Below are 13489 nucleotides of genomic sequence, written 5' to 3'. Positions count from 1 at the left end.
TCCGAAAATCCCAGGTGTCACTATCCCCCGTACAATGTCACTATCCCCCGTCAGGAGAAGCTCAGTGCCGTGGGATAGTGACATTGGCGCATTTCCCACGATCCGCTATCCACCTCAATTCAGCGTTCGCCCCACCCCCTCCGACAATTTCCTCTTCTCCGAAATCAAACAAAAGGTCCCGGCTTGCCCAGGGATCGTATTACGAAGACCTCAGCTTCGAAAAAAATATCAAGTTACCGGAAAAAAATAGAATCGCGTTTCACCCTTCTTCCCCAGGAGACGAAACTACCATAGGGAGGAACTCATCAGTGCCGTGGGGTAGTGACATTGGCGCATTTCCCACGATCTGCTATCCCCCTCCATTCAGCGTTTGCCCCACCCCCTCCGACGATTTCCTCTTCTCTGAAATCAAACAAACGGTCCCAGCTCACGCAGGGATCGTATTACGAAGACCTTAGCTTCGAAAAAAATATCAAGTTACGCGAGAAAAATAATAACGTGTCTCGCACCCACCCCCTTTTCTCACCCGCTGAACTTTTTCTACCTACCTGCTTCGAATTTCCCCCTTACTGGAGGTCAACTGCTGCATGAGTCATCTACTAGCCCGAAAGGTGTCTATCAATGACTTTCGGCAATTGATATTACACTTTTATTGGATTGAAATATTAGTAATATGCGCGTAATTTAAGAAAGAATAAGACCAAACACGACATATTTATGACTTTATTTAAGCATTTTACGCTGGAAAATAAATGCCGGAAAGACGAAGAAATACGACGGGGGCTTAGCATTTTGGCGTAATGCTCAAATACGGTGCTCTCCTATGATTTTTTATAGCCTAAATCGAAATATTAATACTCCTGGAGTACGTATTTAACGATTCTAGATTTTTATAAGACGATATCTATTTTTCGCGATTAAATTAAATGTGAAAATTTTCAAGCGCGCGAAAACGCGACGGGTAAGTATGAATGCCGGGAAAAACTCCGCGTGACGTCGTTCTGCTTCCCGCTGCCGCGAGTGAGGTGACCTTGGGGCGAGGCTCTGAGAGCTAACACGACGCAGGATGCTAGCAGGTAGCCGAGTACCATGCTAGCTGGTAGCGATTGGCTAAAATAAGGATTGTTAATACCTTATCAAGCGATGAAAACTTTCCGACCATAGCCAGCTTTAATAAGTGATTATTAAGACATGTTTCCCTGATCTTTGTGCCCCATGCATGCATTGGTAACCTTAGACGATGTAAACTCCTATCGTCTCGTGTAGAAAATAGGTCCCTGTGATGTCAACTGGAGTGGCATTACATGGGTGCCAATCTGGCCTTTTTCAAATGAGGATAAAATTGACCATTGCCATTGGTCAAAACCGGTATTTCTAGAACCAAATAATTTGTATTTTATGAATACACCAATGGTGGGTAAGAAATCACAATCAATGCCTTTCATTTTCTTTAATGAAGGAAACTACCCTATTGTTTATATAAAATTAAAATATTCCATTAATCAGCTAAATTCCTGTTTGAATCCTTTAATGGCAGTCACAATTACTCGCCAAAATCTTGCGTTTCCTGCTGCATAAGCGATCTAGTCAAACATTTTCACATTCATCGTTTAGTATTCGAGGTATTCGAAATTCGAGGTATTCGAATATTCGAGCAATGATTTGATATTCGAATTCGATATTCGAATTCGAGAAATCTACTATTCGACCCATCCCTAGATTTAAATTTACATTTTATTTCAAAATACAATCTCTCTTTTTTTTCTGAAATGCTGGTATCATAAATCCAGGGTTTGAGCTATTTAACTGCAATTTTCCCCATGTATCTCTTCATTTGACTTTTAAAAGAAATCCTAAGTTGCTGAAAAATTAGTTGCTAAGTCAAGAACTAGTCATCTTTCCTATTCTTTGATTGAGCTAATCCAGAAACTTTTATTCAATTATGGATGGGTTTGTTCTGTCCTTTGGTTGTGGTTTTTCTGGTTCTTAAGGTTATAACTGGAACTAATACCAAGGAGAACCAGCACAGAAATAATTGCTGGGAAAGCCAGTTTGAACCCTGTTCACTCATCGAAAGTTGAGATTTTTCAATAAAATCTTGAAATGACATACAGTGATAGATCAATGAACCAGAAATCTAAGGTACAGAAGTATTCGTTTAGCGAATCATTTTCTGAAATTTTACAAACTTGTTTTTTATGTCATTCAATGAAAATATGTACGGCCATGTGAGAGGTGAAAGTGCCTTCCCCTCAAACAGTTGGGCTTTCTATGGCTCCCTACCTCATAGCTTGGCTACTTTGTCAGTGGCATACTATTGCACCTTCAACCATTTTGGAAATCTTGCCAAATTTTCATATTTCCTCATGCGTATCTATTATATCTTGAGAAGGCAAATTAATGGTGATGTTTTTTCTATCACGAATGGCAGAATAGATTTTGAAATGATACTTTAGCAATCAAAACCTCAATTATCATGCTCTTCTGACATTATTCCATCGATCTGTTTATGTAATTTCTACTAATCTTCCATATGTTAAAAAATGGAATCCTTGATATCCACAATATGATATCTCATGATGTTGTTCCATGGAGATACAATATGCTTGCGTCGGATCCTCCAACAGTGACTTTATCTTGGCCTGGTAATCCTTTCTGTTGATGATGACCATTGAATTCCCTTTGTAAGCTCCCAGAATGATGATGTCACTATTAAATTACAGGTCATCTAGCGCTCGTCTTTGGTCCAAGGGTAGGTTGGGGTGTGGAGGCTTAGACTTCGTCAAAACATTGGTGACATCTTGTCGTATCTCTTTGGCATCTTGATCGCAGTCACAGTTTCTTGCAGCTTGCTTTTGTCTTACTTAAGTGAAATTAGCATGATATCTGTGTTATATTTTTCGTGAAATAGTATCAAGTTAATATCTTTCCTAATATTGCCAGTTGATATTCAAATCATTTTTATTGCAGTGCTGTGGATACGCTCGTATTGTATTCTTACGTGTATTATTTCAGTGATGTCCCGGGTGTAGCACTCATAATGGAACTAACTAATTTTTGAAACAATGGCAATTTTAATCACATCATCATACATGCTTAGAAGACCTTAGCGTAGATAATGAAGATATTACGTTCGATGATAGAAAAAGTCTTCCGTGGCAGGATCATTGTACTGCACCTTCCACCATTTTTGTCTGCAGAAACAAATGCAATATGTTATTTTACATAACATCCGCGAAACTTACAGGTACGACGGACAAACACCAATGGAAGCATTTTAGGCATTAAAGAACAACAATACAGTTTTATCAGTAATTGTTTGAATTTTCAGCGAAAAATACCAAAATAATACCGTGACAACCAATTTTCCAAATCTGCTATCTCGCAGCCACGGATGCGTGGTCTTCGGAAACTATGTAGGTATAACACAGAGCAGTAGAAGTAAGAGTACAACCACGTAATCGCCGCTAAAAAGATTGCGGTCGAAAAAAGGAAGCTCCTTATGACTCCGGAAAGCAATCTAAAGTAACAGACAATGTGCATGAATAATAATAGATTGTTTGATTTGCGTAAATTTTGAGAATTACCAAAAATTGATGGAAAAGTTTGGATTATCCGTGTTTTCAGATTATCCGTGTTTCCCGATTATCCGTGCCACCTCTCCCCCCCCCCCCCATTATTAGCCTGGATAATCAGGAGTATGCTGTACATAGAAAAGTGGCATTGTCGGTTGTGCATTGGGATAATGATGGAAAAAACAATGCTTTGCATGATTTTTATTCAGAACGGCGCTTATGAATTGAATGGCTAGTTTTTTATTAACATAAGGAAATTAATTAATGCAAAAAACATCGCATTTCATCTGGATTTATGCTTAAGTTTATCGGATAGAAATGTCCCTGTCGCCGCACCAATCCTGATCCTACATAAGTGTTGACAATAGATTTATTGGCTATTAATTGCTCCACCTCCGGTAAAGCGACTATTCGCTATAGTGAGAGTTTATTTGAGCACCGTGCGTCTTGTCGAGTCTTGTTTCATTGATGTTGCACTGTATGTAACACTTATTCTATACATGTAGGGTTGCACTGCTCTAATGTTTTAAGAAAATAGCCTCATACTGTCTCTTTTACCTTATAATGTTGCTTATTAGATGGTCCTTAGAGTAAAATTAATACCCTTAACAAGCATACTAATCGTACCGAAAAATTCTTTTTATACTGAAAATTGAGCTATATAAGAGCTTAATTAAGAGCTGGAACTGCAAACCAAAGCTAAGAGCCAAACCAAAGCCAAAAAAAGTGGAACCGACCCATCCCTATAATCATTCTATCTGTTGCAATTTAACTCATTACGAGGAAACTTGTATCTCTATTACCTTTTGTGAAGGTTACATTTGCTTTTTTTTTTTAGTTTTCGTGTCTGTGAGCTTCTTTATGAGCAAAGGAGGGACTACAAAAGTATTTTATCCTGCTATTTGCAAGATCCATTGAGGAAGCATCAAGTGTACTCGTACCTGCAGAATGCTCTAATTTCACAGCAGATTTCTTTGCAGATAGAGCCTGAAATTGTTGAAAACATAAAAGTAAGTGTGTTCTTGTTTATCTTAGCTGTATTAAAATAAGAACATTTTTGTGGCCCATTACTCCTTGATAATCATGCAATTATTAAGTTGAATCTGAGTTGGTATGTTTAAAATGATATTTACTGCCTTGAGATTGTCTGATTGAATTGGGTGGTGGTGAACTACCTCTTCATGCAGTTTCTAACCAGAAGCAAGGCTGTAGTAAGGAGATGGGCAAAATACAAATTGCATTTCTATTTTAGATAAAAATTCAAATTGCTTGAATAAGTTGCTATTGAATTCAATGTACAATTGTAACATTGGAATACTCTCTTAAAAAACAATCTAACCTCACTCTGTGAAATTCATGTCTTCAGTAATACAAAGTAAATTAAACATTGATCTGCTTTCAATGTGAATAAAATGGAGTATGTATTTTCATAATTCCACACCAAGTGCATGTCATCATGACTAGTATGTACTCACAAGTATGGACACACTGATTCCTTTGTACCGGATGATGAAGTGCTATCTCGACTCGTAGGTCTTGTAACAAACAATTCGAATAGAATCTCTTATGTTACTCAATTTCAATGGTTAGCATATTCAACATAATCACACCAAAGAGCATGGAATAGGGAACTCAAATATTCTTACTTATCTTGTGCATTCGGTGGCCAGGCTAACCAGTAATGAAAAAAATTAAGAGATTATTAATGATGGCACAGTATGTTTTTTTAACTAGACATTTCGTTAGGCGTAATATATCAAAACCTAGAATTTCAAAATTTTCCAAGAAAAAAAATGGGAATTAATCTCCGCTGCCATTGCCCACTTTAGCATGGTAAATTAGTGAGCCCATTATGGTCTGAAATCTCTCTTATTATTGTTCGGTGTTTTTAATCATTTTACAAAGGCAAAATAAGTAGATAAGACAATTCAGCCGCAAGAGATATTATTCAGATGAGAGATGCCATCACTGAAGGATTGCCAATTTCCTTCTAGGAACCGCAAAAAGATTGAGGTTGATCAATTTCACCAGAATTTTTATCTTTTACAATGGAATGCTTCTGCAAGCAAAATTGTTTCCTTCCCTAGCTAGGAACAAATTTTTGCAGCAGAGAAAAACCCCATGATGTACAGTGGTACCTATGCTTTGAACTGAGGCAACTGTGCATACTTCTTTGTTTTCCTTTACTTCACCCTCCTTACATATTAGTGCACTCTTACTGCCAAATATATGTCAAAAAATATTGATTAACTAACAAAAACAATTAGGATGTCATTAGTTGATCCATTATAATAAATTCAGTAACAAGAAGTCCTAGTAACAAGTATCTCTCCTCCTTGCACCTGGCTTTTGTGTATGCTTTAGCTCACTGCAATGTGCTACTGAATGACCTTGGGTGGTAGTAAATTTCCTCTGAAAGTAAAATACACCTTGTATGTAGGCAGCCTAGTGGGTCTATTCATAATATGTACAATTTCGAGAGGAGAAATAACTCCACTTTATCTGTGAAAACCTTGTCTGTTGTGCAATTTTTTATTTGTAGGAGAAGTTTATTGTAAAGTTGCTGTCCCATATGCTTAAGTCCTTTAGCTGATGTCTTAGTTCACGCAAATGGTGGGTGCGGATCATTATGTTTTCTGGTGGAGTATTGGTGAACCTCTGAGTTGAGGTAATAATTATTCTTTTTTTGTGTGAAGAATGGTTAACATTATGTACAGGCAGGGTAAGTGTAAAATTTTAAACTTCTTGAATAGGGGTAAGTGGCACGAAACATGATTGGAGCTTTCAGCCTCGCCAGTCTTGTAAGAGCCCTCTAAACCCTCTTTCTCTCCCCAGTCTCCATATCTTACACATCTTCCCTGTCAATTGAAATGACTTTTTTGCAGCAAATTTTCTCCTTTGGATTTTTTTTGTTTTATGCATACCTTTAGTGTCTAGTTTCAACTTATCTATTTATGTACTATGTCTTCGTCTCTGTGCAGTGATTTCGTATACATATTCTGTGTTTACTTCATAGGAGTTGGTTGACATTGACAGCAAGAAAGCTGGGCAGCTACTAGCATTGCAGTGTCCTTATTTGATGCCCAGGATAATTGAGAAATTGAAAGATTCTCCTGCCGAACTCTATCAGCTGTTGATGGAAATGTTTCATTGCAAGTATGTATGTTTGTAATCTTAGCTTTTTCTGTGGTATTTTCATTCTGCTTTCTGTGGTGCTTTCTTGGAAACATAATTTTTGTTGAATTGCATTCACTTTCACCTGCTGAAACTGATTCAAGATGAAAACAATATGTTCCTTACACATAGGGCTCCATCAGGAGAGAGTGTTAAATCCATTGTTTGCGATGACCTGCCAACAGTTGATCCTGTATTGCATGAAAGACTTCTTACCTTAATGTGTTCCTATGAACCAAAGAGAGTAAAAAAATTCCTGGAAACTGTTCCTGGATTTCGACTGGATGAAGCGCTGAAGGTATTATTCGTTTATGTTCTTATTGTTGGTTTATGCTTTTGTTAATGCATATTGCTGGATAATTCACTTCCTCAATGTTTCATGCACTGGTTGTAAGTGAGATGAGAATGCAATTTTCCTGGCCCTAATTTTTCTAAAATTGGAAAAGTTATTCTTTCGTAGTCTCTTAATGACTGAAATGAAGTTAATGCAGTTAGTCCTCGACTTACGAACAAGATGGGTTCCGAGACCTTGTTCATAAGTTGAAAAACCTGAGCAAGGGAAAGCATAGTTATCCTGCAGAATGCAAAATTGCATTACAATTTTGCCTTAACTCTCGATGGTGATGAACTGATCTTGTTGCGCGTGCGACGTGGCTGCAGCCAATGGAATTTTGCAGCCAAATGGCATTTTAGTACAGGTGAACCAAAATCAAGCACACTTTCAGTTTATCACTTATCGACCTCTGAAAATCTGTACATATTTGGCAGTTAAACTGTCTTATTCATGTCAGAGGTTGTACTATGATTAAGATTGTGTCTTAGTACAGTAAAACCTCTTTACATCGTAATGGAGGGGACCAAAATTTGGGCAATTTGATGTATGGAGGTTCACTATAGAGAGGTTTTTGTGGTAGGCACCATTTTTTCATATCCTTGGGAAATGAAAGGTGCTACTGTCTTTTAAGCCAATATATTAATATATTTAAATATATAGGTATGCATAACTGAACATATATTTAGAATTTAATGATTACACAAAGGTATAAGTAAATTGTTGAAGAGGCCTTTTTAGAAAATAAATTAGTTAATGGGTTTGCTTAAAATTTTTTTCTAACTCTCTCGAAATAATGTTTTCAATTCCACGAGCACTTTTTAATGTCATTTTCACTGTAAATAAATCACTAGCTGTTTTCGTTAATGCCTTTTTACTTAAGAAATAATTCCCTGGTCTAAGGGTTGTAATTTACTAATAGTGTTCGGAGGAAAGAACAATAGTTTTATATTTCTAAACATAATTTCTTCATCATATTTAACTGCCTGAGTTTTTTTAATTTGTGCAGCCTAGCCAGTTTCTTCTGTTTTTCCTCGGTTATTTAAAATAGATGTGAGGGTGAATGATGGTATTCCAAAGGTCACTGCCTTCTGCCTGTCCTCGTAGGTGGCTAGGAAAATTGCTAATTATGTGGCAATGTCAAGCAGTCGCCTTCTTTTATTTCTTGAATCCATCATCATCCTATGATTAATTAAGTAATTTTCATATTTTTTCATATTTTATGGCAATTAATTGAAAATACTCCTTATTATATCTTTTAGAATTGATTTATCATTCTTATAACATGTGACTTGTTAAAGATTATAAAAAAATAAATAAACACGTGACTACGGCAAAAAATAGACAAAAAATTGAGCGTAATTTTGAAAATTTTGTTGAATTCCCTCTCTCCAAAATACAATGCACGTAGCGTTCCGAAGAAAAACTCTGTCGAGGGCACACAGAAACGCTTGGTCTGCGAAAGGACGTGATTTCCAGGTGAGAATGCTGGGCGAACTACTTCAGAATGCGGCGGCGACGGTAAAAAATTTCAATGCCCTACCGCATATCAGCTAATTAGCTGCCTCCTTCACCTAACACTGCCGCGCATGGATTGATGTTCGTTCAGTATTGCTAGAAATTGACGTCCCGGACTCCCGATGGAATAGTCAGATTTCGCGGCATAAATACGCAGGCAAGACATATGACTGTCGCTAAGCGCAATAAATTTTAAACTACGATCGTTCACGAAAGCATCGAAAAAATTACCAAGGCGGTAGCAAGAAAGTGCTACACCGGGAAATATGGGAATAAAATAATTGCGAAACTGTATTTGATTTATTTCAAGTCGCGGAAAATTCTTGAAATATTTTAATTTTAGAAGCGGAAGTAGCAATATGGTCGAGTAATTCTGTCTCCATGGATGGGAGTGAAGTTAGTTGAAATATTTCCGTCAGCAAGTGATTATAGGCTGCGCTGGTCGCCTCTTTTATTAACTGAACATAGTATGTAGGCACTTACAAGAAAATAAAGCCATCAGTAAAAGAAAGCGAGTGCTATCGCGCGATTTTGACCATGATTCAAGAGAAAACGATGTGTTCTGTCTTCATTTACCGTCACTTAATATTATTAGGATAGTTGGATGCCCTAACTAATGGTTAACGTGAACATTATTAAAGGTGTATAAGAAAAAAATAAGCGTGAAACATTTATCGCTGAAAATGTCATTCCATGTAGGTAATCGCGGCTGCATTAATGGTCCCTAGTTGTCTCGGTACGATTTGCGGAGGTAGTTAGGCCGTCTCGGGGCTGTCTTGTTGGTACGATATATGGAGGTTTTACGAGATAAAGAGGTTCACTATATAGAGGTTTGCCTATAAATTTACATGTAAATCTGACGGGACCAGAGGGTTGGTACGAAGTATGGAGGTTTACGATGTAAAGAGGTTCACTACATAGAGGTTTTACTGTAATTTATTTTAAAAGTTCTCTTCCTCCTTCGTAATTGACTTGAAATGATGACATAGCTTCATGTGTCTCTGTACAATCATTTATCACTTGAAAACTCTTTAAAACTTGCCAACCAGTCTTGTAGACAGAATTTTCATCTCATTCTTGCAAGGGTGTACCAGAGAATGCAGTTTATAAATGTTAATGGTATATTAAAGAGCTTTCTAAAATGAATACCTAGTGGCAAAATCTTTCATAATTAACAGAGTTATCATTGTAGATAACTATCACCATTAGCTAAGTGTAAGGCCTTGCTGTTTAGAAAATGCTTTCTTCTTGACTCACGTCCTCCTTTACATGCCTTTAAATGGTTTAATACGCATAATTTTCATACCCAGGAAGGGATTCGTGAAGTGGTGAAAGTCCTACCAACTCCTCTCTCTAATACCAAAATTCGTTTGAAAATCTCTTTTGAGCCAAGTTGACAAAGTCCAGGTCAATATGTACTTCACTAGCAACATCCAGGCTGGAAGTTGTTAACCTGTATGATTTAATGAAGAATGTTAAATTGTGTTTAATTTTAATCTGTAGCACTGAGAATGGGTAGGAACTGTTGGGAGTTGATGCAGTACAGGGAGTGGAGACCCACATCTTAACATGTATGCAAATGTAGAACAAAAAGTGAAACTTACGTGAGACAAATTCCTTGAGCCTGGCTCTTAGGGAACTGCAAGCAATAAACTCCATGCCATAATTGAATATATGGAACAAGACATCCATTGAGTTTATGCATGAGGCCCAATTGCTCAAAGAGAATGGAGGGACTCCTTTAAGGAATAGTATTGCTAGCTCCAGTTAATTCTTCATAGTTCGTTATAGGCATATTCTCAAGTACTTTTTATAATATATTATGGTGGTGTGGAAAGCACAAAAATTCATTCCCTCTTATTGCCACATACATATATTGCTTAGGCATTTGCCTCCAGATATAAAAATTAGATAAGCCTCAACGTAGGCTGGTCAAGTCTTTTAACTATGAAAATCAGGCAATTAAGTACTTCAACATGTTGCCCAACTCAGCAAGAACGGTTGACAACAATGTCTTCCGCAGGGCCCTAAAAAAAAATTCCTACTATTTAAACCCATATACTCACTGGAGGAAATTGATTTCTCCGCTATTAGCTTTTAAATGTACTTTTGCACTTTGATTCCAATTGTATGATTTCTGTCTTATTTGTATTGTATATGTACATTCTGCTGCCTTTTATATCCAGGGTATTTCTTATCACGGTGTCCTCACAAGATATTAATTGACGACATCTACCACAATTATTATTGTGCTACTGATGAATAAATATATAATTATTATTATTAATGAACTAGTACTGACTTTCCAGTAGTATCTAGCTGCAGAAGTAAGCGGTACTGGCTGTACTTTGGTGGTGCTGGGATATGGGGTAGAACCCTCGGGGAGGGATCTGATTGCACTGTGATGAATGGTTAGAGATATGTCAAAACAAAGGGAATTTCATTCTTAAAAATCTTTAATTTCATGTTTCTCATCGGGTTGAGTTTTTCAGCCCAAAAATACCTAATTTTGGGTCTTTAGTACTTGGGTCATTAGCTCCCGTTATTTTAAAGTAAACAAATGTTAGCGCCTGAATATAAACATCATTTCAATAATTTTGATACAAGGAAAATATACTTATTCCAAATTATGAAAAAGATGGGCCGGCCTTACACGTATGAAAATAGGCATTGCCTCATTTATATATCTTACATTATGTAACAGTAGGACAGGCAATCCTTTACTGAGGCTCTTTAGCATGAGTTTGGTTGTCTCAAAGGCCTACAAATAATTTTAAGTCATGCTTGGTGCTGGTAAAAACTGTAATTCTAATTTATAATTATATGTAATATAAGAGAATACATATGTAATATGTAATAGCTCTGTGGGTGAATAATTCTTACGTTTTGTAATTTTCAGATCACTCAGACTCATAAGGTGATGGATGCCACTGCATATGTGCTGGAGCTGATGGGTGATGTTCAAGGAGCATTTGATATTCTCATCAAGCAGCTCCAATCATCAGTAGAAATTGTGAGTGAAGTATCATAATTTCCTTAAGTACAGAATATATTATTCATGCTAAGTCTGTGGTAGGTAAAATTTTTCTGGTACATACGTAATTATTTTTTGACTAGTTCAGTAAATTTATTAAATATTTGTAACAATCTCTCTGTGATGATGGGAGAAAAACAATGGAGTCGAACAATAATGGACGACAATTCTTGTAGACTAAGAGGACTAAAGAAAGTATGCATAGGAGAATTGCAATGAAAATAGGGTGTTCGGTGGTATGCATTGTGGCCACTGATGCTTTTGGTGGAAGTACTTATAATGTGTGGGCAATTTGTGAAGTATTATAATGTGTCACTGCTCCCAATCTTCACCATGAGTACCTTTTCTACACAAGTGTGTTTGCATTTTGAGATAACTAAAGTGGAGAAGTTGTGATACGTGTTGTCGCCTCCAATTTTCCTCATGGGGACTACCCAGTAGGCCGGCCTTATTTTTCAGAATTGCGAAAAGTTATGTTTTCCTAGTCTCAAAATGATCCAAATAAGGTTTATTTTCACGTGTTAAAATTTGGTTACTTTAAAATAAGGGAGGGGAGGGGGTGGAGGGGAAGTCTCTAGTAAGTGGTGCGGGCCGTACCTCAGCGGTGCCGCGGTGCGGGGTGGCGCCCTGGGGGGGATTGCATTACGACGGACGATATCTCCTAAACGCTTAAAGATAGGTCAAAACAAACAGAAAATTGGCCCAAAAGGGCTTTACTTTTACGTTTTACATAGGAATAGCCTTTTTTCAACCCCAAAAAACTCAATTGAGGGTCCTTAGTACTTAGGGCCCTTGGGGCACGGGTTGCCGTTATTTTAAAGTAACCAAATTTTAACACGTGAAAACAAACCTCATTTGGATCATTTTGGGACTAGGTAAACATAACTTTTTGCAATTCTGAAAAATAAGGGCCGGCCTACTACCCAGGGCTATTGTGTTTAACACATTGCGTACTGGGGTAAGCTAATGTTTAGAATATGACTTTACCCAGTTAAACGTTATGATGCATCAGTTCATTATGAATAACGAGCAACAACTGAAAACGTACTAATGAATACGTATTGTATGCTTTAACATTGTTTAGGTTGATGCGCCTAAATGACGAGAATCTTTGTCATCCGTCCAGAACGTTTGGGAAAAAAATGACGAGAATTCTCGCCATCCGTACGCAACGTGTTATTATTTATGTGTAATTGGATTTGTGAAGTAAATGGAGCGATATATATTGTACACTAGAAGTCGCCTTGAAATTTTATAAATGAATAATTTTTATTTATCTCTAAGAATTAATTTTTCTACTGAGCTTTTGTTTTACGAATGAAAATAAAGTCAAATTGGTTTAAGGGATATATATTCCTTATACTGTCATGAATGAGTCGATGATATGACTTGTAGTGACATTAATTTCCTTTTTGCATGGCATTGCTAGAGGAAGAATGATTCTTGAAGCCTCGCACATGTTTTACTCAGGAGTAGCACCCGTTAGTACTGCATTTTATTCCCCAGGGCTATACTTTCATTATGTTCAATTTTGTTAAATTATTTTTTTTTACAGATTCTTGCCCCTCTTTGTGCTGGAGAAGATATTGGCAGCTCAGAGTTTGAAATTCCAAATGAAATTATTTGTGAAGTAAGAGAAAATGTCATCTCTTTAGTTGACTTATGTCGTCGAGGTTCCAATTTACTTGATGACACTACGAGAGAAACCCTTTGGATGAGTCTACTCGAAGGGTTACTAGCCCCTCAACGTAGGTTACAGAAAGTAATTGCCTCAAAAGAGGGAGGTGGAAATTCAAATCCTGCTACAGATCTACTCCATGGTATGCTTATTCTCTGATTTTTTATAACTTCTAGATT

General features: G+C 37.0%; 1 protein-coding gene across 4 annotated transcripts in view; it reads left to right on the top strand.

The window, feature by feature from the left end:
• Positions 1–13489, top strand: part of LOC124156334 (vacuolar protein sorting-associated protein 8 homolog) — a 59607-nt gene that overhangs the window by 39009 nt on the left and 7109 nt on the right. For all 4 annotated transcript variants that reach the window (XM_046530825.1, XM_046530824.1, XM_046530827.1 and 1 more), the window contains 5 exons: positions 4414–4585; positions 6592–6731; positions 6882–7047; positions 11498–11611; positions 13188–13452. In XM_046530825.1, the coding sequence (XP_046386781.1) occupies positions 4414–4585; positions 6592–6731; positions 6882–7047; positions 11498–11611; positions 13188–13452 (857 nt within the window). The remainder of the gene's footprint in view (positions 1–4413; positions 4586–6591; positions 6732–6881; positions 7048–11497; positions 11612–13187; positions 13453–13489) is intronic.

This window comes from Ischnura elegans, chromosome 3 (genome assembly GCF_921293095.1).
Source record: "Ischnura elegans chromosome 3, ioIscEleg1.1, whole genome shotgun sequence".
Taxonomy (NCBI): Eukaryota; Metazoa; Arthropoda; class Insecta; order Odonata; family Coenagrionidae; genus Ischnura; species Ischnura elegans.
The sequence above is the reverse complement of the archived record's forward strand: the minus strand, read 5'-3'. Positions and strand labels throughout refer to the sequence as shown.